We start from the raw sequence: 16,317 nt of genomic DNA on the forward strand, positions 1-16,317 counted from the left end.
TAGTAATGAGAAATAAAAAATAATACTAACAGCCCAGGTAATGGAGTTGGATTCTAAGGCCACGGCTAACATCAGTGGCGAATTATCCAAACCGGTATCCTGACCTTCTGCGCTGACGAGCGTAAGTTATGATCACCCCCCCCCATCACCAATGCGGCATTGGAAGGTATTCATCCCAACAGTTGATTGACAAATACATGTTGTCTTAAACATATTACGCCAGTAGTGAACGCAAATACGATCCCACACTTACAAAAGTACTGTACTGTACACGTGTTTAAAGGCCTACTGGAAACGTATGGCATTAAACACGTATACAATTGTTTAAAATCAACAAATCAATAAAGCGGTTACAATTACTAAAGCAACTCGCTTAGAATATGGGTACAAATGCACACTTACTTCTATTGAAGTTGTCTTTTTACAGCTTTCAATCACAAAACCTCCACACGTGGCCAGCACATCACACACCCGTCTATCCGAGCTCGGCCGCGCCTTTAGATTCCGTAGCGATAAAGGGGCGCGTCGCCTCACGTCCAGCGCCTCCGATTGGCCGCGCTTGCACCACGTGGCCCAACCCAAACCCAATCGGCAAGGAGGAGCCGCCTATTCGCGCTAGCAATTCAAATGCATCACGTGACTAGGCCCCGAGACGAACTGGTGTATGGGAGAGAGAGGCGAGGGGGGCGGGGCTGATGACGTCACCCCTAGCGACCTCCCGCCTTCCCTTAGCAACGGCTTTCTTGTTTCCGTCAACGGTCACCATGGCAACGCTCTATGCGCGGCTCCACGGGATTGGCTCCCGAGGCGTGTCACGTGGCCTGGAGCAGAAGGAGCATGGCGACTCTGTGGGACCTCATCGTGGCAGGCACTGACTGCCCTAAATTTCGATTTAAAGCTTTCGTGACTGCAGGGATTCATCTTCGTGGTTCTTTCGGTAAAGTCACGTAGAAGGGAAATAATAAAATAATAAAAATAACAATAATATTATGTTTTATTTTTATTATTTTATTATTTCCCTTCTACGTGACTTTACCGAAAGAACCAAGAAAATGACTGCCCTGGTTTGGGGTTTTTTTGTTGTTGGTGTTGTTGTTGTCTCGCCTTTGTTCATTTGACGCCTACGATATAATTGTACGCTTTGTGATAATTGTTAGAGTTGCTATTCGCCCACAGCTCGGGGTGTTGCTGCACGATATGCCTTGCCTAACCACGCGTTTACAAGGGGTGCTTAAAAAAAATGTTAACCCTTTTGAGAATTTGCAACAATACCACAAGAAGATTCCAGGCACGTGTAGACAATGATGGCGAACAAGTGCAGACGTTTTGAAGCTATTAACATGCATTTGTTTCATCACGTTACAGTGCATTATCCATTATCTTCCATTAAAAAGATATCTCCATATAAGTGTTAACATTGTTTTGAAGCACCCTGTGTGTTGTTGCACTCTGGAGCGGTGGCGCAGTGGTTAGCGCACCGCGTGCGTTACGAGCCCCTTGCTGCCAGAGTTCGAGTTTGATACTTGGCCACGACTAACGCACACATGGCAAGCCATCATGTTTACCCCGTATTCTTGTACAGGGAAACTGAGTGGGTCCATACGGCGTACAGTCGTTTCAATACAGGAACATTTTATAGTGTAATGTAATGTATAGTGTATAGTAGTGTAGTGTATAGTAGTTTAGTGTATAGACGAAGCACACCTGGCAACCCATACGGTTTACCCCGTATTCCTGTACAGGGAAATTGAGTCGGTAGGTCCATACGGTGTACATCCGTTTCAATACGGACAACAACAACAACAACATATCTCATGTGTTTGTGTTTTTGCCTTGTGATGGAACTTTGTAGGATGAACATTGAGATGTATAAGGGCACGGGGGTGACCAATAAGGTCTGAATTGGTCTATAATAAGGTAGGGCACTCATAATGGGGTAGACAGGGGACGCTAACAATCAGTGGCGAACGATGCCTGTGTAAAGGGGGAGCCGACACCAGATTGCAGGGGTCTCGTCCTTTATTCCTTTCATTCCATCCACACCTGTCCACAGCCGTCCCAATATCGTTCCCGCCAAAGGCCCCTTCTTCCCGCCCGTTCTCTCCTTATATCTCCTCGATCACCCCTCCCACTAACCCATCTATTGGTGGGAATCCCTCCCCTGACACCCCTACACCTAAATTAAATTTCGATTTAAAGCTTTCGTGACTGCAGGGATTCATATTCTTGGTTCTTTCGGTAAAGTCACGTAGAATGGAAATAATAGAAGAATAAAAATTACATTTCATTTTATTATGTTTTATTTCTATTATGTTATTATTTCCCTTATACGTGACTTTACCGAAAGAACCAAGAATACGATGCCTGAATTGGTCCTGGGTACCCCCGGCTAAAGCAACCCGCATTGACGAGCGTGGTGAAGTATGGTCAAAGAACTGGCACGACCGACGTGGTCTTCATCCAGCAGTGGATTGACAGATGTATGCAGTGAGCACACACAGCAGGTTCCACTCAAGACTTTCCGACGCCACTGAATTTCTTTGCGAGCCAGCGCAAGAGTACGTGTTACCAAACTTCGCCGTTAATATAGCAATTGCTCTGTGTACATTGTATACATCGATACGCCCCGTACGCCCCTGATGGTTGTTACACATGTCCCACGTGACATAGAGAGCTCTAATGCAAAGTTAAAGCAAAAGCCTTGTTTTGTATGTGTGTGTTCATGTCAGTTGTTCTGATTTTAAGAGGTGTTTACGAACAGCAACTTGATCCAACAGCTTGCTAAAGTTTGGGGTGGGTATATTTGTTTTTTTTGTGTTGATCGGACACCTAGCCTGGCACAAGCGATGTGGTGATGTCAACGCCGAAATGTGAAATAAATAGCAGCTGTTGTGTTGACCATGTAATGTGTTTCGCTATCACCAAGCGTGTGCAGCGTATAACAACTTGATTTTTTTGTATTTAAACAAAGATGCATTGGTAAATTTTAAGATAATTGCCGTGGTGTATCGCGAAAAATGGAATTTGGGAAATCCTGAATGAATTGTTTTTACTAACATTGCTCAAAGTGACCAATTTAGTCAAATTTCTATTCCTGCTAACTATCAATGTAATGTCTTGTCGCCTCTATTCATCATTATCATCAGCCATGGTCAATCCACTGCTGGAGGATAACCTCTCCAAGCCGCCACCACCTCTTACGATCCTGTTTTGTAAAATCCCACCGAGCACATGTACTGACATCATCGCTCCATCTCCGACCCATTGCGTTCCTTACTAGCTTTCGTTATCCAATGCGATTGTGTGATTGCTTACAATACGCATACTGACTGTGAACTTTTTCTGCAGAGTTTGTGGAAAGCAAGGAAGCCTTGAGCACAAATGGGAGCCCTCGGCTGGCCGGTGACTCCATGCAGGTGGCTCCATTAACTTTCCCTTCCACTTCGCAGCCCCCGTCAGCCGTAACTATTAAGCCATCATTACCGTCTTCATTATGGCCACCAAATTAATGACGTCCATTTTGCCCATGGAACACCGCGGAAACCCAAAATAAACGCCTCATTTGAGACCCAAACTCCGCAACCTCCTGGCTTTGAAGACCCTACAGTAAACATCAACTGCATCAGACCATGACAGGCGAATGCACACATCCCCCTTTATGAATTAAAAATTAAAGACGTAAGCCACAGGAGTGCGGTTGTGGCCATGCAACGCAAACTCTGGGCCATATAGCGAACCACTGTCTGCACTCCTTCGTGGCTAGCAGACCTCGATATTGGGCATTTAGCTCTTGAACATATTGCCAGATGCAAAAATAGAATGATGGCCACCAAATGTGAATCTGTGTGCTGGCCCCTTTTGAGCAGCAGCACAGACATACTTAACGATCCACTCACCACATTTTCAAGCCAAAAATTGTATTTAAAAAAATAAAATTGATATAAACCCGTACTATTAGCTTTGAATTTTGTTATGCGGTGATAGGGTTTAAACTTACATCGGTTGGGTGAGTAGGTGTGTATGTTTGCTATATAGAAGAAAAAAATAATATCAATTGGCTTTGGTGAACAGTTTACATTATTTCAAATAGTAGTAATCCACCTTAATTAGCTGGAATTTTTATAAAGCAGTTTGGTCAAACTGAGTTAAACTAATTAATATTCTCAAAAATGGGTAAAATTGACAAATTTTCAACTCTTTGGAGAAGTGAATAATTGTAATGTCGTTTTACATGAACAGTTTTGTCAAATTTGTTGCTCTGAAATGGTGTACTTTCGTGTAACAAGGGCTGGTGTGGAGATTAGGTGAGAAGTTTAAGCGATCATTAAAATCTACCCTTCTCTCCCAGTGTAACAGCACTGAAAGTTAAGGTTAATGACTCTGATTTGCTCAACATTTTGCTAAAGATTTGCCTCTGCATTCTGTTCCTCCAGGACTTGGACTCTTCACCCTTGACCCCATACACGGACCGCTCTACCGAGGCGCCCGCCTCTCTCCCAGGGAGCCCCCCAACACCAATAGACCCTAAAACATGTGCGCTTTTGGACGGTGCTGCAAACCCTGCATTTAAATTTTCCCTTTGAACTTCATGCGATTACCGGTTCCAATGCGAGCAATCGACCAACTCTGCCTCAGGTTTTCCAGGCTTGGATATCAGTCAGAATTATTTATTCATACTGGAGGAATCCGATGAGATGTAAAGCTCTTTTTTCACAAATGTCCAGAAGGGACAATTTAATTATGTCGATTTGTACAGGGTCTCCATGCAACTGCATTTTCAAGATGCCGTACAGAAGCAGTGAGCATCTTATTTTTTTATAGGATGGATAAATATTGTTCAGTAAATCAATAATAGAATGATGATAATTTGAAATATATTGTAATTCCATCATCCAACAATGTATCTGCAGGGAGCAACCACAACAAACCAATCCATGATATGGTGTTGGCCACTCTTGAGATCAAATCATGCTCTGAAAAAAAACACATTTTGTAAAGGGGAATTGTTTTTGCTGAATTTGGCATATTACTCATTTTAATGCACTATGATCAAATTATAAGTGTAATAACATTTCAATAAATCAATAGGTGTGCTTACTCTCAGAGGATGAAAAGTGACACCTGGTACACAGGAATATTTGCACGTGGTTTAATGCAGGAACAAGCTGACAAGGCAGTTTAGTAAAAGGAGCATCTATTTTGTATGGGAAATTATCAGTTCAAACAAATTGTAAAGCGAGAAACACAAACACATACAAATGGATGGCCACATGCATTTATTAAAACACTTGAAGAGCATTTCATTGGGAATTTGGGCTCAATACCTATGCAGATCTGTGTATTGGTAATCTGTATGTTACATTCTTAGCAGTTTGTTTTGTAACTAATAAAAACATAGGGGCATGCGAAGTGTCTTCTAATGGACACTATATTTTGTGGTTAATTCCGAATAATAAATAACCGATTCACTCCCTGATCACATTTGCTGTACTTTAAAGGATAATTATATAATAGGCAGCGTTTCAGGCACTGAGCCTTCACAGTGCACGAGTGTGTTTTTGGCAGTGACCCTCCTTCATAGCACTTGCAGTTGAGCTGTGAAGGGCCGTTGCAAGAATTCACGCCTGTGATATATTTGCCTGTTTAAAAGGCACTGTGATTGGTAAATGTGTTGAGTTTTTATTGGTGGTTGTGCACCACTGCCAACGCGATATCAACCAAATACTGTAATGTTTTATTTGCTCTACTGCCATCTTCAGGCCATTTTGCATCATTGACAGGTTTGGAAGTTTCACAATGTACTCGATCCACCAATCCCCTGTGCCCAAAGCACTGGCTTGCAGGCGTGCACCACCATGATAGGCATGGGAAAGTGATTATGATATATTATCTGGGTGATAATAATTAATAAAAAGTGGCCTGTTGACGGTCTTAAAAAAACAAAACCATATGCACAAATAACCTCTATTACACCTATACTCTTTGGTTCTTTCGGTAAAATCTATTTTATACCTACGTGACTTTACCGAAAGAACCAAAGAGTATGGATTCCTGCAGTCACGAAAGCTTAAAATCAAGATTCTATTCCACCTGTCCCCCATTCACTTGACCCGGGCTTGTCTACTGTTGGTGTGTGTCTGGGCAGGCAACCCTCGGGAGTACCTGGAACACTTTATTTTCCCGGTGCTGCTACCCGGTCTCGCAGAGTTGCTGTCTCAGGCCCGGCTACACAGATGCTTTGAGGTACAGCTAGCATCATCGGCACTGCAAGGGTCGTCCTCGGTGTCGTCATTAAGTTTGGATTTTTGTTTTATCGGAACCTAACTAAGACGAGAGTTTTGTTGAATGGCATACTTGAAATGCGTACATGTACACACAGGCCCGTCGGGAGAAATTTGGAGCCCGGTACATAACGTCGGCTGCCACCCCCCTCCCCCCGCCACTATCATGCGTTATAGTTGTACCCCCTTTTGCTCACTCTTATCAGGACTGTGCACATATACATGCTGCCCTTTTTTCAATCCACTTCTGGACGAAGGCCCCCCTGCGCCTTGTGGGTCGCGATGATAATTTGACCAATTTCACCACATCGATCAGCGCAGATTTGGTGATGGCGAGGATATGATACTCAGATGGGCTCACAAGCCCTATCGATCGCAAGCTTGAGAGTTTTACGAGTCAATGTCATCCACCAACCCTTCCTTCAAAAGCGCCAGATTTGACGCTTGTCCCACCATGATAGGCATCAAGAAGTGTATATTGTTATTTATTAATATAAATTTACTATTCTTTGTTTTACAGAGAAAAAAGACAAAGTTCTTCCCTTGTGACTTCCTTGCAGAGTGGTTATACAAGTGAGAAATTGTTGTACTTTCACTCTGCAACTCTAAACGTGCAGTGCTTTTAAATCAAGTTCGTTTTGTGACTAACATTTCACCTGCATCACAAGTTCAAATAGTATTGTGTGCTTTAGGTCTTCCACACACAAATCACGACAATTCGTGAAGTCGCAGACGATGCAAATCATTACGTCTGTATAATCGAGCGAATTTTGGTCGAAACAAGTGATTTTCTCCACGCAGCAAAAACCCTGCAAGGTGTCAAGAGCAGCCGACAGAAGTCTTGGAAATTCCCTTCGTCAAGGAGTGGCTGAGGGATCAGTAAGTACGGGGTGGGGGGGGTCCCACCTCCTCCCACGCACATCACTCTGGCCCACGCGGCGACAAACGTTCCTTCGGAGTGGGTAGGAACTTGGTTGGACAGCGCATTCGTGCATGACAAAGCTCGCAGTCACGTGACACACTTCCAACAAATCCAGGAGCGTACATGTTTGGGAGGGGCTATGTACGACAGACAAATAATCCCTGGTGGGCAGTGTGGAACTGTTGTTCCTATCTGTATAAACGATGACATCGGGTACAAAATGTTGCCCCCCCCCCCTGTTTTGTGTTGGCTCGCTAGTCCGAGGCCGCCACTGCCACTATCCCTGCTGCTCACAGAGGAGCAAGCTGCCATCATCATACAAGCCTTTTACAGGGGCTATCTGGTGAGCTTCCCATTCCTTTTCCACCAATACATTACCCCGTGGCTTTATAAAGGGATGCATTTTTGTATTCTAGTTTCGGGTTAATGCTTTCTCGGTTTGCTTATCTTGCCAACCACTTTCAATAGCCTCTATAGTACTGTGCAAGTTGCTTAACCGTTTAAATGCGACATACATAAAAAACAAATCCTTCGAGGAATTTCAATATATTGCTTATAGAGTTAGTTTATATTCTGATACTTGCCAACTTCCTAGATTTGTGCATATTACCCACGTAGACACATGGACTGGAAACATGCGGACACTTGACAGAGGAAACAGAACATTAGCCGAAAGACGCACAAGCATGGAGAGGTGCGGCCCGGGGTACTCATTCTGATCGTGAATCTAGCCACAGGTACTCCCAGGGCGCTGCCACAGAATTCTAAATTCAGAACTCCACAGTCAGCGAGTGCGAGCGAACTAGCCGGGTGACCACCCGTTGTGACGACCCCACATGCCCATACGTGTCCTATTGCTCTCGGTCATGAAGATACCATTTTGCTCCGCTGCTTTGCATTGTCAGGGAGTTTTGCCACCCCTCGTTTTTGATAATAACGTCCGATTCTCCACTGCTGCGGTCAATTGCGAGGTTCGTCGCGAGCCCGAGGTGCAGGAGCTGAGACAGTGGCAGCGGGAGCTCCGCGAGGAGAGCCGCGACATCCGCCTCAGGGTGGCCGACTTCTGGGCCAGCCGCGAGCCCAGCGGTACGGCCGGTGTGCATCATGTCAGACAAAGAAAAATGGACATTCGCCTTCACACGCTCATTCTCTTCACCAAGGGCCATAGTGTGGGCGGTTTGGTGTTGTGCGTTACAATCCATCCCTGCCGATCATTGCCCATAGTTTGTGCTATGAAGGAGGGCCATCGCCTGGCAACACATCGATCGGTTTGGAACTACTCCTGGCCAGACAGAACGTTCAAATATTGCGGGAAAGCAAGGGGTGCACGTTGCATGTCCAGTTTGGTGGGAAGTGCAGCTCTCGTCTCAGGGTGGCCGACTTCTGGGCCAGCCGCGAGCCCAGCGGGTACGACCGATGTGCGTCATCATATCCCTCCCCCCCCACTGCCCCAACCACCCCACCACAACGACCAGCCACGACCTTCGTTCTTCTCTTCTGAAAATCAACCCGTCTCAAACAGAAAAATGCCCAACACAGCCATCAGCAACAACACTGCGTCAAAAAAAACAATCAACAGGTAACAGCCTTGGGAAATTGCCTTTTTTCATTGCACATCATCCAATGTCCTTCATAGCACATCAACTATGGGCAATGGAGAAGGGCCATGAAGAAGGGCAAAGGAGGATTTCGTCACCTGTTGCATGGTTTTTCATTTCGGGGCAGTGTTGTCGACGGGTGCGTTGGGTTTTGTTATGTTGGTGCTGGCCTGCGCAGCATCACCACCGAAATAATTGGTCTCAGGACATCGTGTCACTTTCTCATGATCACTTATCCGGTTCTTGGCAATGGGCAAGCGGCTTTGGCCCGGACCTTCCCACGGTGCCGGGCGAAGCTCGAAACAAGCGGGCCACTTGGCTCCTCTTTGGGAAGGGAGCTGCACACGCTTATAGCTGGCGCCGCTCTCGGAAACATTTGCGACGTTACGAGGTCAGTGCGGAAGAGAGATGTGCAGTCAGTGGCGCCTTTTGCTCGGGTTAACTTCAGGGCCGTGAACGAGAAAGCTTCATCCCAGCCAGGCATATGTTGAAATCGTAAGTGTAAAAGGACACATTTAATAACATGTGGTCATTTCAACATTATTGTAATTACTTCATGGGGATAAAGTTTATTCTCCAGTATCATTGGCGTTATAATTTGTAAACGTTTTTACACAAAGCTCATGCAATACAGAGGGAAATTTCATCACCGCGTCTAATGTGCCCGCATTGTTCTTATAATCGCATTACCGTACAATTATCCGTGTAATAGTAACGATATAACGTCATTAATATATACAACGGCGACACTTACAAATCCGTCCTTTAATTCACACTACTCTATTGTTTCTCATTAATAAATCAGTAACAAATATTTTTACCTCCGAAGTGCCAATTTCAACTCTTACCCATGAACTCACGTGTGTGCCCGGGTACGGCAACACAACCTCCTCTTGCTTCTCATCCTGCGCTTCTCTTGTTTTATTGGGAACGATGGTGGCAGAAGGTGCTCAAACCCCGAGTGAACTCGACGCCGGAGTCTCCATCAACGTCATCAGCCCATCGCCGCTCAACACCCCCTTGCTGTGATGCTCAGCACACCCGTTGCCGCTGTGGCCAGCCGGCTCGTCATCATCTTCGTCATCGCCCATGGTCTCTCCGCCGCTGGTTTGAGGGCTCTCCATGAAGCCGATCATCTCTCCTAATTTTGCAATGTAGTAATCCACCGAGCACCTGCACATGAGCTTATTTAAAATAAATCGCTCCATCTCCTCTGTGAATATCCTTTCTGATGCGTTTTACTAAACACATGGGGGCATAATACTGTGTCAGGCGTGGAGCAAGAGCCGCAGCAGCCACAGCTGCAGCTAAAAACACGAGCCGATAAAGCCAGGCCATTAACGAAGCCTCTCTTTTGTTACGGGATTTGACTGTGCAAACACGCGGACGGCCGTGCAAATTGATGCTTGCTTATTCTAACGCCGCCGCCCCGCGATGTAATAATACACGTAGAAGTCTCGAGACTCAGGTGAGGTTTTCCTGTGAAAATAATGAGCAATTGCTTATACCGCGATGCGGCAATAAACTGAAGTGTATTTAAAAAAAATAAAAATCTGCTACTAATTAAGACTATAATGGACTTTGCTTTCAGCACATTTTATTGGTTTTAATATAGCATGACGATGCAAGGGTGAACATTGCCTGGCACAATATCGATCGGTGTGCAACTGCTACTGGCCGGACGGACGTTATACCATTATGGGCAAGCAAAGGGTGCACGTTGCATGTCCAGTTTGGTGGGAAGTCCAGCTCTCGTCTCGGCCCCCCGCAGTCCAATGAGATGTCCACAGCATCTAGCCGTTGACGCGCGCAGGGTCATGCACCTCGCAGCGGGTAAGTTTAGTTGATCGGCAGGGAAGCACTCTGACGTACAACACCAAACTGCCTACACTGTGGCCCTTGGTGCAAAGAATGAGCGTGTGAAGGCGAATGTCCCCTTTTTGTTACGTATATTTGCCGTCCCAGAGAGAAGTACATCTGGCCGTACGAGTAAAGTGAACATCATTAACAAGTGAACAGTGTGTTCCCAGAACTGGGGGCAGAGACAATGAGTAGCAAGCTTAACTCATGGCAGATTGTCGTGATGAACCTTTTAGCAACCTTATATAATTACCAACTTCTTTGTGATATTCGTTAAATGTTGTCTTCTCAAGCACCCACCTCACCAATGTGCGAATCTATGTATTAGTGTACACGTTCGTATTGCCTTTAACAACCTGGTCAGTGCAAGTGTCGTTAGCGAGCACCCATTAGGACTGGCACGGCACTTGCGGGGGTGGCGTGTCCAGTACCACACACGTAACACGCGTACACACAAAACATAGCCGCGCGGCCAATTCGAACAGTGGTGGGGGGCCCTCAAATTCTGGCGACGCCCGGAGCCTCCAGCCAAACCGAGGTCAGGTCGCCTGGGCTGGGAAGATGGGCAGATGGTGTCTGCAACAACAGCAGAGGCGGCGGCAAAAGCAGCAGATCCACTGTGGAAGCGTGCACCGACGCAGCGTGCGGCAGTAGCCCTCCTCTGGCGCTCGCGCCGAGGGCCTCCTCCTCGCACCCCCCCACCCCCCCATCCTGGCAAAGTCTGCCAAACGAGCTCCCTTCCTACCAGCAAGTTTCGACACAAAATTGTTGATTTTGTGTAGCAGTTCATATAAAAAAACAAGCTGGAAAAAATACTCGGGGAGCCTATTTTGTTATGGGATTTGACTATACACACACGTGCAGACGAACAGAGTTCGAATGCATTCACACGACAATGCATAGGCGCCAATCAGACTGGTATGCAACGGGAGGTTAAAACGTGTTTTGGGAAGCGACCGGGGGGCTCAAGGGACAGCGCCAGGTCGGCATCGCCGAGATCCTGGGTTCTGTTCTGCGTTTCATTCCCCTTCGACTAAACCGACGGCAAAATAAACCCATTCATGCGTCGTACTCCGTCTACGCTCCCCACGTCTACGACTCCAACTTTCGCCAATTTGCACCGACCAGCGTGGTGAGGTATGGTCAAATAACTGTACCATGACCCGCTCGGCGTGGAGAGGCCCTGAACCAGCAGTGGATTGACTAAGAAGCTTGTGTATATACGTATTGCATGTTGTGATATGATTTTGGCATTGTATATATCGTATATATATAATTTCTCAATGCACATCGCTGGTAGAGCCATAGCGAGAGGTGCAGTGGATGTGGTATGCCGAGTGCCAGCATTTGCTTCATCACCGACCCGGCTGAAATGAAGCCGTGGTAGTTATGTAAGCAGGGATGCATTTCTCATCCACATTTACTGGAACGCTGTCAAGCGGGCTTGACTTGGAGCAGGGATTATAGTCGCAAGGCACCGTCACGCGAGTACAGGGTACGACGGTAATCGTACATTTGTGTACACTATACGTATTCCTATTATGCTAGAAATAGGATGATGACAATTATCTGGACAATGGATGTGGCGTCCCATATATAATTCCTGAATTCCCAGAAGAGTGTTTCGGATTGTTAAGCACCGCAATGCAAGACAGAAACCCTTTGCTGATACGGCCGAGTATCGTGCGAATCCATACCGGGATGAAGCTGTTCACAGCATTGTCCCTGGTCCGGACCTCGACTCCACACACGTGGGTTCGCCCCCGGGCGAAGGTCTGCTGCAGCTGACCGCCAACACCTGCCGCGGTGCTGGGAACGAGGCCTGCGGGAGAGTTTCAGTTTCATTTATTTGGTATAGCCCTGTGAGCCATTCGGCTCTTGAATCGGGTGCAACCGCAACAAACAGAAAACATGAACAAGAAAACAGCTTAAAGTGACTATGCGCAAACAGAAAAATCCAGGGAAAAAACTGCAAAGTCTTCCAGAAAAAGCACCGTACACCAACGCTGTGTGCAAAAATCCCAGTGGGATGCAAGTCAAACAACATCACAACACAACTTAGATTAAAGCCATCAGTCTAACTCCGTACTACAACAAACAAACATGGCCAAACCAAAAAACTTTCGAAATCACCAAAATAAAGCCATAAGCAATGTAACAGTAAATCATAGGAACTGTGACCGAAATTTCACAATAAGCGACAAACAACATGTACCACCAAACCCTGTAGCCATAGCTGGCTGCATGAGAGAGGAAGCAGAGAGAGAGAGAGACGCGGGGACTCTGAGGATGTTACAGCTGCTGCTGTGACTTTAATTGAAACCGCTGCTGTTTATTGAATGTGACATTCTCCTGCTGTTGAGTCAGACTGCACTGCTGCTATTACCGTCGACTCTGCTGTTAGAATGATCGCTGTTGGAACGATTTCATTGCTGTTATTTGCGTGTCTAATTCAATGTGTTTAGCCAGGGGATATACAACAAGAGACCGGAATGAGTCTCATTTGCCAAGGGTGACCCTCTGGTCACCAAAATGACTAAAGTTTAAACAAACTACAGCACAGAAAGTAAACAATAAATGCAAAAAAAAACAACCGTGCCACGCGAATACTCGAAATTGTTACACGAAGATAGAACTCGATGTTAAACGATTAATTCCTTGCTGCGTCATGATGTCTAAAATTATCAGAATTACTTCTAGACCGATCATTAAAAAAACACGTGAATTGCAATTACGTTCCACGAGCATAAATCAACTGTAGGGTGACTATTGCACTAATATGTAAAAGGATAAATCCGTGACGCTGCTGCTGTTGATGATACAGCCGTTGAAACGGATGAAGATGCGACTGATATTTTGGCTGCTGGTGTTGCTGCTGCTGCTACCCGTACCAGTCATCAACCCATACGGTGTACCCGTATTCTTGTACAGGGAAATTGAGTAAAACGAATGGTTATCTTTTGTGTGTTCTTCCTTGTGATGGGACTTTGTCGGATAGACGTTGAGGTTTTTAAGGGCACGGGGTGATCAATAAGGTCTGAATTGGTCTGTAATAAGGTAGGGGGCACTGATGAAGGACTTCCAGGTATGTAGTTGCTGAGTGTACTAGTGATGAGTGTACTCGTGGTGATTGACTATTTGCGTTTCTCCCTTGTGATGGGACTTTGTAGGATGAACGTTGAGAATTAGAAGGGCACGGGGTGATCAATAAGGTTTGAATTGGTCTGTTATAAGATAGGGCACTGATAGTGGGTTTGACAGCTATGGCTACCGCTGCTTAGGAATCTGCCGTTGTTGTTAGTGGGGAGGGCGGTGCAGAGACAGAGGCGACGCTCCCTGAAAACAAAACATCTATGCCGCCTCGATCGACTCTGATGCTTTCATTGATGAAGACATCGTCCAGCTCACCGCGTGCACCGCGTTAGGATCGAATATACGCGTTAGGCCGAGGTTTACCTGGGAGGCAATTAATACGTCAATGCAATAATTAATGAATGATTTTAGATTTTTATCGGTACATTAATTGCGTGTTAGACAACTCACCAGGTTGAGAGTCGAGTCCTCACCCGGTGACCTCACCAAAGCGAGCCACAGTTTCACCGGGCGAGTCAGATCACACCTGGGAGTAAAAACAAAATCTCTCTTCCCAGTTTGATTCCGATCCCCACCAGCTAAGTCACACCTCACCGGGTAAAGTTACGATTGCTCCCCCCGCGTGGTGAGCCACACCGCACGAAGCGAGCCCCCCCGTCTCACCTGGACACTGGCTGGAGCCGCGGACAAGCTGAGTTCCCATCGGCGTCGGAGGAGGCGGCGGCGGCGGTGGTGGTGGTGGAGGCGGTAGCGGCACTCCTCCTGGATTCCCTCCCCTAGACCGGACCCCATCATCATCATCACCACCACCAGAAGCACCACCACCATCATCCCCGACCACCGAGCCTATCCCCTTCCTCCTGCTGGACAGCAAGGCCAGGGTACTTGGCCACAGGTAGAGCACGAGCAGAGCCGCCGCCTGGCACGCGGGCGCTGCGGCGGTGGCGGCGCGGCCCCATCGCTCTGCGCGGCGCGTCGCGACCCCGGCGGCCCCTGTGGCCCCGGCTCCCCCGGTGGCTCCCACGGTGGCTCCCCTCCTCTCGTAGAGCGCGATCCACGCGAGCCACATGCCGCTGGACAGCGCCGCCGTGGCGAACAGGAGGCGCGCGTGCGTGAAGCACCAGCGCGGCAGGCGAGGAGCGGCGCGCGCCACGCGCCACAGCGCCAACAGAGAGGCGACGTCTGCGGCCATCAGGAGGGCGAGCGGGTAGAAGAGAGGAAGGGCGACGTCCCAGCGATTCGTGTGCACGCAGGGGTCGCCCGTCATCGTCGGCGTCGTCGGCGTGGTCATCAACACCACCCACTGCGTACCCAGCGCAGCTTGCACGGCGGCCAATGCCAAAGCTATTCCGCAGAGACGCGCGGTCCCGCATGGACGACGACGACTGGGGTGGTGGTGGTGGTGGTGAAGAATGTCATTGCGGCGATTGCTGCGGTGTTGGCCTCCGGCGTCGAGCGACGGCGTTCCACGCGACGCGGCCAGCCTCAGCAGAGCGCACGCGTGCGCGAGCAGGCAGCCGACGCTCAGGGCGCACAGCAAGCCGAGCAAGAAGCGCCTCGCGATGCAGAGCGGCCGCGCGGCGGGAGCCAAAGAGGCGATGCTGAGCGAGAAGAGAGCCACGGTGGCGAGAGCGCACAGCGCTTGGAGCGCGAGCAAGGGACGACGGCTCCGGCTGCAGCTCCGAGCGGCTTCGGAGCCGCACAGAGCGGCGCTGGTTTGCACGCAGAGCAGCGCGGCCGAGAAGACAACTCCGACGCCGGAGGACACGGCGATCGCGGATTTCCACGCCGAGTCGGGGTCGCACGCGAGTCGGAGGAGGCCGTGGAGACGCGGCGAAGAGCCTGCGAGGTCGTCCGCGCACCCAGACGCTGGGGGCGGTCTCCCCGTCGCTGCGGGTAGCCGGGTTCGATTCCCCGGTAAGGGCGCAGAGTCCGCGGCGCGGGCGTGCGCGCACAGCAGAGACGCCACAGGAAGAAGAAGACGCAGCAGCAGCAGCAGCGGCGGTGCCACAGGGCGCATTGTGCGCGCCGTCTAAACAATCGACAATGACACGGATATTATACGCACGAATCGTAGACAATACTAGCGATTCGTTTCCAGCTCCCTTTTGTGTTTTTTGTGTCAATCCACTGCTGGATGACGGCGGTGAGGGTAGATATCGGGCGGACAGTCGGACGCGTGGGATCGATCTCGGTAGGGCCGGGGAACTGGGTTGTTGTGTGTCTGGACGCACAGCCGAAGGATCCATTCGCACACGAATTAGTCACGATTCACATCGCTCAATCGTATTGAAGAATCGATTAAATTACTTGGATTGCATTGTCTCAATTTTGACCGTCTCATTGGTATCGCTTTTGTTGTTGTTCTACTTCTTCTTCGTATCGTTTTGTATCGTGTTTTCTAGCATACGCTAATGCTGTATGCAGTTTTCATTATGTTAATTAATTGCACGTTCATTTTAATCGACGATGCATCATTGCATGCCCCGTAATGTCGCCAGATATTCAGGAATGTTTTAAAAATCAGGATTCAGCATTCCGGATATAATTTAAATCTTAATAT

The 16,317-nt window shown here is 48.0% G+C and overlaps 2 protein-coding genes across 6 annotated transcripts; one reads left to right on the plus strand and one right to left on the minus strand.

Annotated features, from left to right (window-relative positions):
• The first annotated feature begins 741 nt into the window (after positions 1-741).
• Positions 742-10,363, plus strand: IQCK (IQ motif containing K). 5 transcript variants are annotated; one of them, XM_061569914.1, is made up of 9 exons: positions 742-868; positions 3,349-3,416; positions 4,434-4,533; positions 6,146-6,243; positions 6,802-6,854; positions 7,083-7,160; positions 7,453-7,546; positions 8,175-8,289; positions 9,745-10,363. In XM_061569914.1, the coding sequence occupies exons 1-9, from the start codon at positions 778-780 to the stop codon at positions 9,828-9,830; spliced, it is 783 nt and encodes a 260-aa protein (XP_061425898.1). In that variant the 5' UTR covers positions 742-777; the 3' UTR covers positions 9,831-10,363. The 5 variants fall into 5 exon arrangements, with proteins under 5 accessions (XP_061425898.1, XP_061425900.1, XP_061425901.1 ...); XM_061569916.1 differs by having other exon boundaries at positions 9,748-10,363; XM_061569917.1 differs by having other exon boundaries at positions 7,462-7,546.
• Positions 10,364-11,159: 796 nt separating this feature from the next.
• On the minus strand, positions 11,160-15,774 carry GPRC5B (G protein-coupled receptor class C group 5 member B). The gene is made up of 3 exons (XM_061569711.1): positions 14,640-15,774; positions 12,359-12,483; positions 11,160-11,237 (listed from the first exon to the last, which is right to left on the minus strand). The coding sequence occupies exons 1-3, from the start codon at positions 15,772-15,774 to the stop codon at positions 11,160-11,162; spliced, it is 1,338 nt and encodes a 445-aa protein (XP_061425695.1).
• Between the last annotated feature and the right edge of the window lie 543 nt (positions 15,775-16,317).

The sequence above is a fragment of the Lethenteron reissneri genome, chromosome 44, assembly GCF_015708825.2.
Source record: "Lethenteron reissneri isolate LAM-NWPU_2019-01 chromosome 44, ASM1570882v1, whole genome shotgun sequence".
Taxonomy (NCBI): domain Eukaryota; kingdom Metazoa; phylum Chordata; class Hyperoartia; order Petromyzontiformes; family Petromyzontidae; genus Lethenteron; species Lethenteron reissneri.